At 39.6% G+C, this 15935-nt stretch overlaps 1 protein-coding gene across 4 annotated transcripts in view; it reads right to left on the reverse strand.

The window, feature by feature from the left end:
• The window catches only part of lipeb (lipase, hormone-sensitive b), a 96666-nt gene extending 86105 nt beyond the window's left edge, over nucleotides 1-10561 (reverse strand). The window contains exons 1-2 of one of the 4 annotated variants that reach the window (XM_061915050.1): nucleotides 10353-10560; nucleotides 9988-10018 (exon numbers count right to left, since the gene is read on the reverse strand). In XM_061915050.1, the coding sequence (XP_061771034.1) occupies nucleotides 9988-10018; nucleotides 10353-10434 (113 nt within the window). In that variant the 5' untranslated portion in view covers nucleotides 10435-10560. Of the gene's footprint in view, nucleotides 1-9987; nucleotides 10019-10352 lie in introns of all 4 variants that reach the window. The other 3 variants (XM_061915049.1, XM_061915048.1, XM_061915051.1) reach the window with 3 other exon arrangements.
• Between the last annotated feature and the right edge of the window lie 5374 nt (nucleotides 10562-15935).

The raw sequence follows: 15935 nt of genomic DNA on the forward strand, positions 1-15935 counted from the left end.
ACTTAGATATTGGGTTTCACTATGTAAAGCGCTTTGAGTCACTAGAGAAAAGCGCTATATAAATATAATTCACTTCAAAAATTCACTTCACTTATGTAATGAAATTTCATTCTTATCTGTGCTGTAAAGTTCAAATTTGAATGACAATAAAAAGGAAGTCTACGTCTAAATAAGACGTAACTACACATTTTGTCCATATATATATGTTTATGTATGAGATTTAGTCTTACATATAGGGCTGCAAAAAATAATTAAGATTATTTTATCAATATTAAATTCAGGATTATTGATTATGTTTAGGTAACACAGAGTTTAGGTGAGGTGTGAACATGACGCCATCATGTAATTTGTAATGTCTAATAAAAAGGCTAGAGATATATGTTATCCATATATTTAAAGACAAATATTTGTCTTTTTGTTCATTAAAAATATTGTGTCATCTTTTTTTACGATTACATGATGCCTCTATCTCCATTTTTACATTTTGATAGAAGTATTTGTAAGTTATGTACATTGACATGTACTAATGTATCCATCCATCCATCCACCCATCCATCCATTTTCCTACCGCTTATTCCCTTTTGGGGTCGCGGGGGGCGCTGGCGCCTATCTCAGCTACAATCCGGCGGAAGGCGGGGTACACCCTGGATAAGTCGCCACCTCATCACAGGGCCAACACAGACAGACAACATTCACACTCACATTCACACACTAGGGCCAATTTAGTGTTGCCAATCAACCTATCCCCAGGTGCATGTCTTTGGGTTCAAATCCAGGCTCGGGATCTTTCTGTGTGGAGTTTGCATGTTCTCCCCGTGAATGCGTGGGTTGACGGACATTGTGTTTTGTAAATGAAAGCAACATCAAATAGTTTTCTCCTACCGCTGTATACTTTTAGTGTGAAACAAATGAGCCTGTCTCAAATATTGTCCACGCCTCTCGCTATCCAAATACAGCAGGGCGCTCTTAAACGCACGCCAAAACGCCACAGAAATGAAATTAAACTAAGCGTTCGGCTCGGTTTACTCCGAGGGGAAATTAGCAAAGTCTGTGTCGTTGTGTTTTCCAAGTCAAATGACGCTAGTGCATGTGTGCCAGTGCTGATGTTACTCCGTTTCCAGGAAGTAAGCAGTGTTGCCTAAAATGCATTAATAAATGACGATTTTCGATAATTAAAAAATTTGAACGGTATAACTAACGGTCTGGAATTTTACCGCGGTTTATCATTATACCATTTACCATTACTTCCCTCCATACAGGCCACAGTTAGATTTCAGTTCTGTGTAGAAACACTGATGCTTTTTGTTGTCAGGCTTTCCAGGCAGCTGATTCTCTGCAACCGCTACAACTATAGTACGGTAATTGTGTGTGAGACAGGGGGGGATCTTTAAAAATAGCTAAGTTTGAGTGTTGCATGGGCAAGAGGAAGAGCAGACAGAAAGCAGTGACCCCTGTCCCAGATGTGCACACACAAGGCCAACTTGAACAACAGGAAACACGCAACAATGGCCGTGCTCACACACTCCAACAAGACAATTACACACCGTTGCTATGTCCTTTGACTGGGGAGTAAAATACGAACAATTTAACACAAAAATAGTGGCAGCGGAATGTAAAATAATCACAAAATGACAAAGCGTGTGGCAGTCAAAGTGGAGCTCTGTGCTGTGGTCTAATAAAATAAACACTGCCCACTGGAATTGGTTTGTTTAAAAGAAAGTGTTACGTCAAGTCATACAAAAAAAGACTACAAATCTAAACTTAGCAACATTACCAACATAGTCAAGACATTAGGTGGCTCTCCATGAGGACAATAACGGGGTGATGTCATAAATAATGTTGAGTTGAGTTAGTGTTTATTTGGAACATGCATGCATACAACATGATACATCACAATTTCCAGTTCCTAAGTTCAACATGTTCGAAGAGGAGTAGGAAGAAGCAGAGTTGTTTTAATCCTACACCTTTTCCTTTACATAGCAGTTGCTAAAACTTTTGTTCACTTCCTGTTCTCAATTTATTCACAATATACTCCGTAACTAACAACATTAAAAATAAATAATTATTGAAGTAAGTTATAGTTCACATGGTGAGATGACTAAAATTATCTTGAAAATGAATGAATGAATGAATGAATGAATGAAATAAATTCAGAATGTTTATCAGGGTTCTTCTTTGTAGTTTTTAAACACTAAGTTTGAAGAGTTTCTTGAAGTGGATTACATTAGTACGGTACATTGTTTGATTTATTTGCTTCATCCATTACATAATTTAATTCCACATACTGATATACTGAAGGTCTTAAGTGTTGTACTTACGTACAAATATTGTAAATTACATTCTTCTCTAAGTGTTGATAATAATTGTTGTATATTCTTTGGTAACAGATTATAGTTTGCTCCGGGTATACATTTTAGCTGTTTGCAAATTCACTACGTTGTGGAATTTCAATAGTTTTGATTCCATGAACAAAGGGTTTGAATGTTCTCTACATCCAACATTATGTATTATTCTAACTGATCATTTTTGTAACACGGTTAATGAATGAAGTATACTTTCTGAGTTATTTTAGACTTAGACTTTGACAAACTAATGATCCACAAGGGAAATTGTTCCACACAGTAGCTCAGTTACAAGGATGGCAAGTGTAAGGATTGAAAGGACAATGCAGGTATAAATAGCGATATAAAATAAACATATATACGTAATATTTACATAATATATGTACTAGAGGTGTAACGGTACACAAAAATTTCGGTTCGGTATGTACCTCGGTTTAGATGCCACGTTTCGGTTCAGTAAGAAAACACCAAAATATAAATTTTGGGGTTATTTACCAAATTTGTAAACAATGGCATAACATACATATACACACAGGGTCCTTTGCCAGGGTTAATGTGCTCAACAATTACAAAATAAAAACTAAATAAGATAAGGCTCAGAATGGTTTCTTAACAAAACTTTTCTACATTTAAAGTGATTTTTTTGATTGATTGATTGAGACTTTATTATTAGATTGCACAGTACAGTACATCTCCCGTACAATTGACCACTGAATGCTAACACCCCAATAAGTTTTTCAACTTTTTTAAGTCGGGGTCCACTTTCATCAACCTCCCCTAGTTTTTAATGCAATATGGGCTTAAATATAAATCTGCTGCTATAAAAACATTTGTTATTTCTTTAGCCCTGCCTGACTCGACAAGGAGAGGCTTCTTGAATGCGGTGGAGACGCTTCAAATGGGTTAGCATGTGTTATGAGAGTAGCCACGATTTGCAACTAATCGCCGGACTCTTCATTTACCCTGGAATCCGGAGCTGTGGAGACCCACTGCCGGGTAGAGTGAAGGGTGTTGCCCCCGAGAATACATCAGCCCTGGAGGAGTGTCTCCCCTGCGCTGCTCGAATACGGTTTGGGAGCCGGAAGCAGGAAAGATGCAACTCATGTTTGACGTGTTGTCAGAAGCAGCTGCTGAACAATCTCGGCAAACCTCCATCCTCCATTGTGGTATCGCTCAGCCAAAGTGTTCCCAAACAGGAGATCTTAAAGAGGCAGGAGGGTCTCCCAGCTCTGGCTTTTACATGTTGTCCTATCCCGGTCGCTGCTAGCATGTGTACTCGTTTGGTACACCTCCGAACCGAACCGAAACCCCCGTACCGAAACGGTTCAATACAAATGCACAAACCGTTACACCCTTAATATGTACAGTATATTATTTACCGGTATACTGATATATTATATTATGTCTATATCATATAGACAACATATAACAATTACCATGTACAAAATTACAGTATATGTGACAGCTGCAGCATAAAATAGATCAAATCCAGCAGAAAATAGAAAATTGACATTAAAAACAGAGAAGTAGCCAACATAGAAGGTGTCAGGTAATAGACAGATATCATCTATTTCCCCATATTTCTGCACAATAACTTAGATATGGTAACAATAGCGAGTAGTAGTTGTTGGCTGCAGAGTCTAATGTACAGTAGCATTTGAATGGGCAAGAACACAAGCTTTAAAGGGTTTAAGTACTGGAACACACAGACATTACCGTACACTTAAGAGTGAGTGAAAATAGAACTGGGGGTTTGATAATAACCACAGAAGCGTAATGGAAGTCGCCGCATGGTACATGCATCTCTGTCCTGGCTGCTTAGTATAATACACCTAAAGAGACTTATGAACAAGTACAGTACTGTGCGAATTAGGCCAGTCTTGATGTGAAGGCACAAAGAGCAATTTATTTTGAATTTTAATGGTGAGAGCACAACTTAGTGTTTTTAAGTTTCAGTACTTTTACCCTTTAAATAGTCGTATTACTTTGAAGGATGTTAGAAAGCACAGTGCATAACATTTCCATCACTTCCTAAAATAATACACGTCTGTTATGCATCATTGTAGTTTTGTTTCAAAATAGAACCGATTAAAGGTAAAACTAGCATCCTGGCACCATAAGACATTTTTGGAGTTAATGATAACCCTAAAATTGGTACAGGAAGTCGCTGCAGTGCAAGACAAACAGTACACGCGTTGCTCGGGATGATCTATGGCTAAGCGAGCAGTAATCTGGAAATAGATTTTGTTGTGATGCAAATCAGCTGAGGTGTAGCCTGAAACGTCAAATGAATCACAAGCGTTAATTTCTCTCAGTGTACAAAACTGCATTAACAGTTAATAGCGAGTAAAGGTTTTTAAGGCTAACATAGTTTTACACCAGTACTGTTGTTGGATAGATGTTTGAACCAACATCAATAACCGATTATTTCCCTTGCAACTGATATTTTATTTATACATAGTACACAAGATTTTGCGAGAATAAATTAATTTAACAGTTCACACTTATGTCCAAAATGTATACAGCACCAAAATGATACAAATGTATTGGAGGGAATATCATAATGTCACCTGATCTTTCTTTAATTAACTATAATTTGAGTACAAATATTCTTCCAACTATATTTCTGACCCATGCAAACAATTAGAATCATTACATGAAGTAAAAAATAAGTTGGAAATATCTCAATATATTTAGGCCATGTCACGATACACGATATATATCTCCATATTTTGCCTTAGCCTTGAATGAACACTTGATACATATAATCACAGCAGTATGATGATTCTACGTGTCTACATTAAAACATTCTTGTTCAAACTGCATTAATATAAGCCCATTTTAAACTTTCATGCAGAGGGAAATCACAACTAAGTCAATTGACCAAAACTGTATTTATTCAACAGTTATTAAGCAGTTGCACAAACATTCATGTCATTTCAAAACAGAACAAGCAAGATTGTCAAGAGACATATTAAAACCAGTTATGAGTGCACTTTTGTGCATGATGTCAGTAAGGTGACATATCAAAACACCACCAAAATAAAGTGCAATTTTTGTACAGAACGCCACTACAATAGTTTAAAACAAACAAAGTTCACTTTTTTGCATGATGTCACACAAGATATTTCAATAACTGTCAAATAAAAATTAGCTGCATAATAGGAAATCAAATCGCTATGTGGTAGGTTACCATCGAGCAGGCGTTACAGGTGCATCAGAGCCAGAACAAACAGGCTCAGAGACAGCATCTTTCCCAGAGCTGTCACCATCTTTTACTCAAACTTATAAATAATTCACCCCTATACAATATCCTACCCGAATGCCCTACTGTGCAATAGTACCCTTCGAGTGCAATACATCCGACACTGATTGTTATTACTCCGGTACTCTTGTCCTGTTCTGTATATTGTACAGTATTTTGTATATTGTATAGGATTGCTTATTATTTTTATTTGATAGTTGTTTGTTTATTACAAATCTTGTTTTTTATCTTTATTACTTCTTGTGTAATTTATTTTTATCCTCTATTTGTTTCCACTACCGCACCTAAAGTTGGAGTCTTTAATCTCGTTTTATGCGAATATAAAGACAATAAAGTCCATTGTATTCTATTCTATTCTAACAATCAGTAAGCAAAGTTGGTTTTGCAATAAAGGGCCACTTAAGGACTGTTACAAAAGCACGAGGCATTACTCACATTCAACAATGCACAACTGTTGTAAATCCTCAAAGAATAGAGTTGCTTTATTTCCAGTATAACTAGTTTGATCCTAGAACAGATTTAGATCAAGATTTATTGGTCCTAGTGGGGGAAATTATTTTCCCTCGAAAACATTCAACATAGGGCTGGGCGATATAGCGAGTATATCGCCCAGCCCTATGTTGATACATCGATATCCTCGATATATCGCGGGTTTGTCACTGTGTGATATAGAAAATGACTATATCATAATATTCGAGGATACGCAACTTCTTACATGAGTCACATACATATGCGCCCTCGCAGAGCAGAGAGGAAGCAGCATGGGTATCGTTAATTGTGGTGCGAGTGGTAATACTTGAGAAAGAAGGTGCGAATCCGGTAAAAAATGAAGGAAGAATTAATTCCCAAGAAATACAGCACGGAGTCCATCGCCTGGCGGTGGTTTGGCTTTAAGTGGGAATATGTCGAACAGACAACCGTACTTTGTCAAGTGTGGGGCGAAAGCGTTGCTACAAAAAGTAGCATTACTGCTAATATGTAGCATCATTTGAAAAGTCACCTGCTAGAGAATGAAGAGTGATTACAGTGGTGCCACACCAACAAAATGCAGAGGCAACCATTTCCACATCAACACCGTATAAAAAAATAGTCAACAACGAAAGGAGATAATGTCCGCAGTAACCTACCACATAACGAAAGACATACACTATTAGATTTCCTATTATGCAGCTCATTTTTATTTGACACTTATTGAAATATCCTGTGTGACATCATGCACAAAAGTGCACTTCATTTGTTTTAAACTATTGTAGTTGCGTTCTGTACAAAAAGTGCACTTTAATTTTGTTATTTTGATATGTCATCTTAGTGACATCATGCACAAAAGTGCACCCATAGCTTGTTTTAAAGTGTTTCAGACAATCTTGAACTTTCTGTTTTGAAATGACATGAATGTTTGTGCCACTGCTTAATAAATACAGTTTTGGTCAACTGACTTAGTTGCGATTTCCCTCTCTGCATGAGAGTTTAAAATGAGCATACATTAATGCAGTACATGAACAAGAATGTTTTAATGTAGACACATTGAAAATCATCATACTGGTGTGATTATATGCATCAAGTGTTAATTCAAAATATCGCAATATATATTGTGTATCGTGACATGGCCTAAAAATATTGGGATATTAAAAAAAGGCCATATCGCCCAACCCTAATAGAATCATCATACGGGTGTGATTATATGCATCTAGTGTTCATTCAAGCTAAGGCAAAATTACGAGATATATATATATCGTGACAAAGCCTAAAAATATCAAGATATTAATAAAAGGCCATATCGTCCAGCCCTACATCCACCACTGATTGTTATTACTCCGGTACTCTTGTCTTGTTCTGTATATTGTACAGTATTTTGTAGGGTTTTTTTGTATATTGTACAGGATTGCTTATTATTTTTATTGGATAGTAGTCTGTTTATTTCAATTCTTATTTTTTATCTGTATTACTTCTTGTGAATCATCATACTGGTGTGATAATATGCATCAAGTGTTAATTCAAGGCTATGGCAAAATATTGAAATATATATCGTGTATCGTGACATGGCCTAAAAATATCGAGATATTAAAAAAAGGCCATATCTCCCAGCCCTAGTTCAACATGTCAACAAGTGTCCAGGTAGGGCTGGGCGATATATCGATATACGATACAAATGACTATATTGTGATATTCGAGTATACGTTCTCACATAGTTGTTTTTAGCTGCGGGCATTACTCTACATGCTCTCTCCTGTGTCTCCTTCTCACAGACAAGCAGGCGCACATTCTTACATACGTCACGTCATACGTCACATACGTACACGCCCTCGCCCAGCAGAGAGGTAGTGCCGTGGCTAACGTTAGCTGTGATGCTAGCGGGTTGTTGCGAGAGAAAGAAGGTGCGAATCTCGTAACAAATGAAGGAAGAATTAATTCCCAAGAAATACAGCACGGGGCCCATCGTCTAGAGGTGGTTCGGCTTCAAGCGGGAATGTCGAATAGACAACTTTAGTTTCTCATGTGTGGGGCCCAAGCGTTGCTACCAAAAGTAGCATTACTGCTAATATGTAGCATCATTTGAAAAGTCACCTGCTAATAACTTTAATTAATACAGTTTTGGTCAATTGACTTAGTTGTGATTTCCCTCTCTGCATGAAAGTTTAAAAGTAGCATATATTAGTGCAGTATGAACAAGAATGTTTAAATGTAGACACATATAATCACAGCAGTATGATGATTCTATGTATCCAGTGTTCTTTCAAGGCTAAGGCAGAATACCGAGAAATATATCGTATATCACACTCCTCAGCCTTCCCGGTAAGGTTTATTCAGGTGTACTGGAGAGGAGTCTACGCCGGATAGTTGAACATCGGATTCAGGAGAAACAGTGTGGTTTTCGTCCTGGTCCTGGAACTGTGGACCAGATCTATACTCTTGGCAGGGTCCTTGGGGGTGCAAGGGAGTTTGCCCAACCAGTCTACATGTGCTTTGTGGACTTGGAGAAGGCATTCGACCCTGTCCCTCGGGAAGTCCTGTGGGGAGTGCTCAGAGAGTATGGGGTATCGGATTGTCTGATTGGGGCGGTTCGCTCCCGGTACGATCAGTGTCAGAACTTGGTCCGGATTGCCGGAAGTAAGTCGGACACGTTTCCAGTGAGGGTTGGACTCCGCCAAGGCTGTCACCGATTCTGTTCATTACTTTTATGGACTGAATTTCTAGGTGCAGTCAAGGCGTTGAAGGGTTCCGGTTTGCTGGTCGCGGGATCAGGTGTTTGCTTTTTGCATATGATGTGGTCCTGATGGCTTCATCTGGCCGGGATCTTCAGCTCTCACTTGAACGGTTCGCAGCAGAGTGCGAAGCGACCGGAATGAGAATCAGCACCTCCAAGTCCGAGTCCATGGTTCTCGCCCGGAAAAGGGTGGAATGCCATCTCCGGGTTGGGGAGGAGACCCTGCCCCAAGTGGAGGAGTTCAAGTACATTGGAGTCTTGTTCACGAGTGAGGGAAGAGTGGATCGTGAGATCGATAGGCGGATCGGTGCGGCGTCTTCAGTAACGCAGACAATGTGGTGAAGAAGGAGCTGAGCCGGAAGGCAAAGCTCTCAATTCACCGGTCGATCTACCTTCCCATCCTCACCTATGGTCATGAGCTTTGGGTTATGACCGAAAGGATAAGATCACGGGTACAAGCGGCCGAAATGACTTTCCTCCGTCGGGTGGCGGGTCTCTCCCTTAGAGATAGGGTGAAAAGCTCTGTCATTCGGGAGGAGCTCAAAATAAATCCGCTGCTCCCCTACGTCGAGAGGAGCCAGATGAGGTGGTTCGGGCATCTGGTCAGGATGCCACCCGAACGCATCCCTAGGAAGGTGTTTAGGGCACGTCCAACCGGTAGGAGGCCACGGGGAAGACCCAGGACATGTTGGGAAGACTATGTCTCCCGGCTGGCTTGGGAACGCCTCGGGATCCCCCGGGAAGAGCTGGACGCTTCCCTGCTTAGGCTGCTGCCCCCACGACCTGACCTCGGATAAGCAGAAGTAGATGGATGGCCTAAAAATATTGCGGTATTAAAAAAAGGCAATATCGCCCAGCCCTAATTCAAACCCAGAACCTTCTTTGAATTACTCCTCACCCCAAAGCTCTGCCACAAGGAACAAATGACTCACAACTTGCCGCTTCTTCCAGAAGTTTACATTTGACTGGGGGGGGGCACGACAATGGAGAAAAAGAAACACATAAAGTAATATAAATGGGGGTAAAGAGTACACTTCACCACGCACTTCCGGTCTCCGTGCTTTGACGTCACCACCCACCGACATCACTAAGACTTGACGACGACGCAAACTCGCACAAGCCGAGGATTTCAATCGATTAAAAAAAACCCTGAATGAGGACAATAAAAAAAGTACCTGCTCAGGTGAGTCCTGTCAGTGTCGGCGGCTGAAAGCAGGGACACAAAACGTGTAGTAAATTAGGGACAAGCTGTAAAAAAAAAAAAAAAAAAAAAATAATGGATGGATATTCCACAACGGGAGAGTGTGGGATGTCGGCAACATGAAAGCAGCGGAGAAGTTAGCACGACCCCGAAAGGGACAAGCGGTAGGAAAAAGGATGGACAATGTCAGGAGCTAAGCGGCTAACTTTAAACCCCGCCTGTGTTGTTAGCGGCTAACTTAAACCCCGCCTGTGTTGTTAGCGGCTAACGAGCTAGCACGCAGGGGGATGACAGCGGACGTCATAGAGGGGGGAAAAAAAACGCCAACTCACGACTTACCCACTGGGGCTTCTTTCTGCTTGGACGAGCGTCTCCCGTTGACGCCTTTGTCCAGCCTGCCGCCCTTCTTGTTTGACGCCATGTTCGCCCGCTCCCGCCTGACCACAGAGTCCCCGAGTGAGGAACCTACCTGCTCGGGGGGCACGCGCGGCCCCGCCCATAACGGAACTGTAGCCAATGGGAGAGAGGATCGGGGCCGAATGAGCCAATCACAACGTGCCGGGGGTGGGACCTGGAACGGGCTTCAGAAACGTATGGAATACATACAGTAAATTAGTGTTTTTCAACCACTGTGCCGCGGCACACTTTCTTTTCTTAGTTTATTTCGAACATGAATATTTACAACAATACATCAGACAATACAATATTACAGGGGTAGGGAACCTTTGGCTCTAGAGCCAGTTGTGGCTCTTTTGATGACTGCATCTGGCTCTCAGATAAATCCTAGCTGACACTGTTTAACACAATAAGTAATTAATAATTTTGCTGGTAATCACAGTGTTAAAAATAACGTTCAAAATATAAAACATTTTCATGCATTTTAATCCATTCATCCATTTCTACCGCACCTGTTCAAATGATAAAATAAATAAATGGGTTGTACTTGTATAGCGCTTTTCTACCTTCAAGGTACTCAAAGCGCTTTGACATTACTTCCACATTTACCCATTCACACACACATTCACACACTGATGGAGGGAGCTGCCATGCAAGGCGCCAACCAGCACCCATCAGGAGCAAGGGTGAAGTGTCTTGCTCAGGACACAACGGACGTGACGAGGTTGGTACTAGGTGGGATTTGAACCAGGGACCCTCGGGTTGCGCATGTGGAAGTATTTTATTTATTATTGGTTAGCTTCAGAATAAAAATGTTGTTAAAAATAATAGACTAATTGTACTCTAAAACTGTTATTAATTAAAAATGCATGCATTTAGTTGTATTCACTGTTAAAAAAATATTATATGGCTCTCCCGGAAATACATTTAAAATATTTGGCTTTCATGGCTCCCTCAGCCAAAAAGGTTCCCCGCCCCTGCAATATTACCTCACATCTCATCATGCCCGAAAACGAGTAGGAAGAGGCAAAGCTTATTAAAAGGCCTACTGGAATGAGATTTTCTTATTTAAACGGGGATAGCAGGTCCATTTCGCGATATTGCCCTATTTTTGCTGAAAGGATTTAGTAGAGAACATCCACGATAAAGTTTGCAACTTTTGGTGCTAACAGAAAAGCCCTGCCTTTACCGGAAGTAGCAGACGATGACTTGACATCATTGGGGTCCTTCAGGCATTGGAGGGGCTGTCACGCCAAATTTCTTCCCCCCTACAAAAAACCTTCCCCCCGGAAGAAATTTGGCGTGACAGCCCCTCCAATGCCTGAAGGACCCCAATGAGGGTGTGACAATACCAAGTTATATGACTCTTAAGGGTTACAGCTGCAAAATTAGCGAAACAAAAATAGCTTGAAAGGTTAGCATGCTGAAATGCTGGTATTTTTTCCTCACCGTTATTTTTCACCTATGACAATCAGCCAATTATAATGCTTTTAAAACAGGCAGCTGTGTGGGCTGCTTTAAGGTCCTTCCACCCTCATTGGGGTCCTTCAAGTAGTTTCTTTCGGAGGGAAGGTTTTTGTAGGGGGGGGAGAAATTTGGCATGACAGCTCCTCACAAAATCACATTGTTTCTAATGGGAGCCTCCCAACAAAAACAGCTATTTGGACCGAAAAAAACGACAATTTCCCCATTAATTTGAGCGAGGATGAAAGAGTCGTCTTTGAGGATATTGATAGCGACGGACTAGAAAAAAAAAAAAAAGATTAAAAAAACGCGATTGCATTGGGACGGATTCAGATGTTTTTAGACACATTTACTAGGATAATTCTGGGAAATCCCTTATCTTTCTTTCTATTGTGTTGCTAGTGTTTTAGTGAGTTTAACAGTACCTGATAGTCGGAGAGGTGTGTCCACGGGTGTCTTGACGCCAATGTCTCAGCGAAGTCGACGGCAGCTTTATGGACGGGGCAAGCTCAGCTGATCTCCGGTAAGAAGCGACTTTTTACCACAATTTTCTCACCAAAACCTGCTGGTTGACATTCGGTCGGAATCCATGTTCGCTTGACCTCGCTCTGATCCATAGTAAAGTTTCACCTCCAGGAATTTTAAACAAGGAATCACCGTGTGTTTGTGTGGCTAAAGGCTAAAGCTTCCCAACTCCATCTTTCTACTGTGACTTCTCCAATATTAATTGAACAAATTGCAAAAGATTCAGAAACATAGATCTCCAAAATACTGTGTAATTATGCCGTTTAAGCAGACGACTTTTTGCTGTGTGTGTGCGCAGCGATCATATTTCCTAACAGCCCGTGACGTCATCATTACACTACGTTTTCAAGGTAAAAAGGTGCCTAATGCGTAAACCAAAACATAAACAAAAAGCTGAGTGCCTCTAAGAAAAGGCATTAAAGCTTAAGGAAGGCTATGCAGAACGAAACTTAAACTGAACTGGCTACAAAGTAAACAAAAATAGAATGCTGGACAACAGCAAAGACTTACCGTGGAGCAAAGACGGCATCCACAATGTACAGCCGAACTTGACATGACAATCAACAATGTCCCCGCAAAGAAAGATAAAAACAACTACCATGAATATATTAACGTGGACCCCGACTTAAACAAGTTAAAAAACTTATTGGGGTGTTACCCTGAGGATCCTGAGAGACATAATGTAAATAATTCAACGTATATACTTTGATGATTAACTTGTGTGATGACTGTATTAGGCTGATAGTATATATTTGTACCATTAGTTGATTAGCGTGGACCCCAACTTAAACAATTTTAAAAAGTTATTGGGGTGTTACCATTTAGTGGTCAATTGTATGGAATATGTACTGTACTGTGCAATCTACTAATAAACAGTTCAATTAATCAAAACTCTTCCATATCAGTAGGTGGCAGCCGGTAGCTAATTGCTTTGTTGATGTCGGAAACAGCGGGAGGCAGGGTTCAGGTAAAAAGGTGTCTAATGCGTAAATCGAAAATAAACAAATAGGTGAGTGTCCCTAAGAAAAGGCATTGAAGCTTAGGGAAGGCTATGCAGATTGAAACTGAGAATAAGAATGAGAATGAGAATAAAAATGAGTGTTTTGTTTAACTTTATTAAAAATAATATGTTATAAACATTCTGCACTTTCACTACAGATGTGATACATAACACAGCACAGGTGCCAAACTGAAAAGCCAGGGGCCAAATCTGGCCCGGCACATGCTTTTATGTGGTCCGCAAACTCTTGTAAATATGCATCAATAAATGCCTTATCTTTTCTTACTTAGTTTTTTTCCATTTGGACCGAAAACATCCGTATATGTGCTGCCTGAAACTGTATACCTTTTAAACATCAATACTATCCAATATTGCAAGATTATCATTGTTTTGAAACTTTTTTTTTAAATCTGCGTGACTTACAATTTCAAAGCATGTTATCCATCCCATTGTACGCTGTGAACATGACACATTTGTTGAGTTTTTACAGCATATTACTGAAAATTGAAAAACTACCACTGTTTTATGTCCATTGATCTGCCGCATTTTGTTACCGTAAAAAAAAAAAAACTGATACCGTTTTTCCGTTTGTAATTGTAAATGGAAAAACTAACACTTTTTTTTTTTTAACTGTAAGAAACTGGTAGCTCAGTTGGTACCATGAAAAAAAAAATGGTAGGTTTTTTTTTTCAATTTACAGTAAAATGCTATGTAAAAAACAAACACCATATATCCACAGCTACAACCGTAGAATGCACTGTAAAAAAAAATAAAAATGGTAGATCAATCGACAAAAAACAGTGGTGGAGTTTTTTTCAATTTACAATAATATGCTGTAAAAACTCAATACATTGTACAATTGGATGGATAACTTGCTTGATTATATGTAATTGTATATATGTATATTGTATATATAAACATATATATGTGTATGTATATACAAACCACGTTTCCATATGAGTTGGGAAATTGTGTTAGATGTAAATATAAACAGAATACAATGATTTGCAAATCATTTTCAACCCATATTCAGTTGAATATGCTACAAAGACAACATATTTGATGTTCAAACTGATAAACATTTTTTTTTTTTGCAAATAATCATTAACTTTAGAATTTGATGCCAGCAACACGTGACAAAGAAGTTGGGAAAGGTGGCAATAAACACTGATAAAGTTGAGGAATGCTCATCAAACACTTATTTGGAACATCCCACAGGTGTGCAGGCCAATTGGGAACAGGTGGGTGCCATGATTGGGTATAAAAACAGCTTCCTAAAAATGCTCAGTCTTTCACAAGAAAAGATGGGGCGAGATACACCCCTTTGTCCACAACTGCGTGAGCAAATAGTCAAACAGTTTAAGAACAACGTTTCTCAAAGTGCAATTGCAAGAAATTTAGGGATTTCAACATCTACGCTCCATAATATCATCAAAAGGTTCAGAGAATCTGGAGAAATCACTCCACGTAAGCGGCATGGCCGGAAACCAACATTGAATGACCGTGACATTCGAGCACTCAGACGGCACTGTATCAAAAACCGACATCAATCTCTGAAGGATATCACCACATGGGCTCAGGAACACTTCAGAAAACCACTGTCACTGAATACAGTTTGTCGCTACATCTGTAAGTGCAAGTTAAAGCTCTACCATGCAAAGGGAAAGCCATTTATCAACAACATCCAGAAACGCCGCCGGCTTCTCTGGGCTTGAGATCATCTAAGATGGACTGATGCAAAGAGGAAAAGTGTTCTGTGGTCTGACGAGTCCACTTCTCAATTTTTTTTTAGCAATATTTGACATTGTGTCATCCGGACCAAAGGGGAAGTGAACCATCCAGACTCTTATTGGCGCAAAGTTCAAAAGCCAGCCTCTGTGATGGTATGGGGGTGCATTAGTTCCCAAGGCATGGGTAACTTACACATCTGTGAAGGCACCATTAATGCTGAAAGGTACATACAGGTTTTGGAACAACATATGCTGCCATTTAAGCGCCGTCTTTTTCATGGACGCCCCTGCTTATTTCAGCAAGATAATGCCAAGCCACATTTACCATGTGTTACAACAGCGTAGCTTCGTAAAAAACGAGCGCGGGTACTTTCCTGGCCCGCCTGCAGTCCAGACCTGTCTCCCATGGAAAATGTGTGGCGCATCATGAAGCGTAAAATACGACAGCGGACTGAAGCTCTACATAAAGGAAGAATGGGAAATAACTCCACTTTCAAAGCTTCAACAATTAGTTTCCTCAGTTCCCAAACGTTTATTGAGTGTTGTTAAAAGAAAAGGTGATGTAACACAGTGGTGAACATGCCCTTTCCCAACTACTTTGGCACGTGTTGCAACCATGAAATTATAAGTTAATTATTATTCACAAAAAAAATAAAGTTTATGAGTTTGAACATCAAATATCTTGTCTTTGTAGTGCATTCATATATATATATATATATATATATATATATATATATAATATATATAATATGTATATATATATATACATACATATATACATACATACATATACATATATACATACAT

The sequence above is a fragment of the Nerophis ophidion genome, linkage group LG11, assembly GCF_033978795.1.
Source record: "Nerophis ophidion isolate RoL-2023_Sa linkage group LG11, RoL_Noph_v1.0, whole genome shotgun sequence".
Classification (NCBI taxonomy): domain Eukaryota; kingdom Metazoa; phylum Chordata; class Actinopteri; order Syngnathiformes; family Syngnathidae; genus Nerophis; species Nerophis ophidion.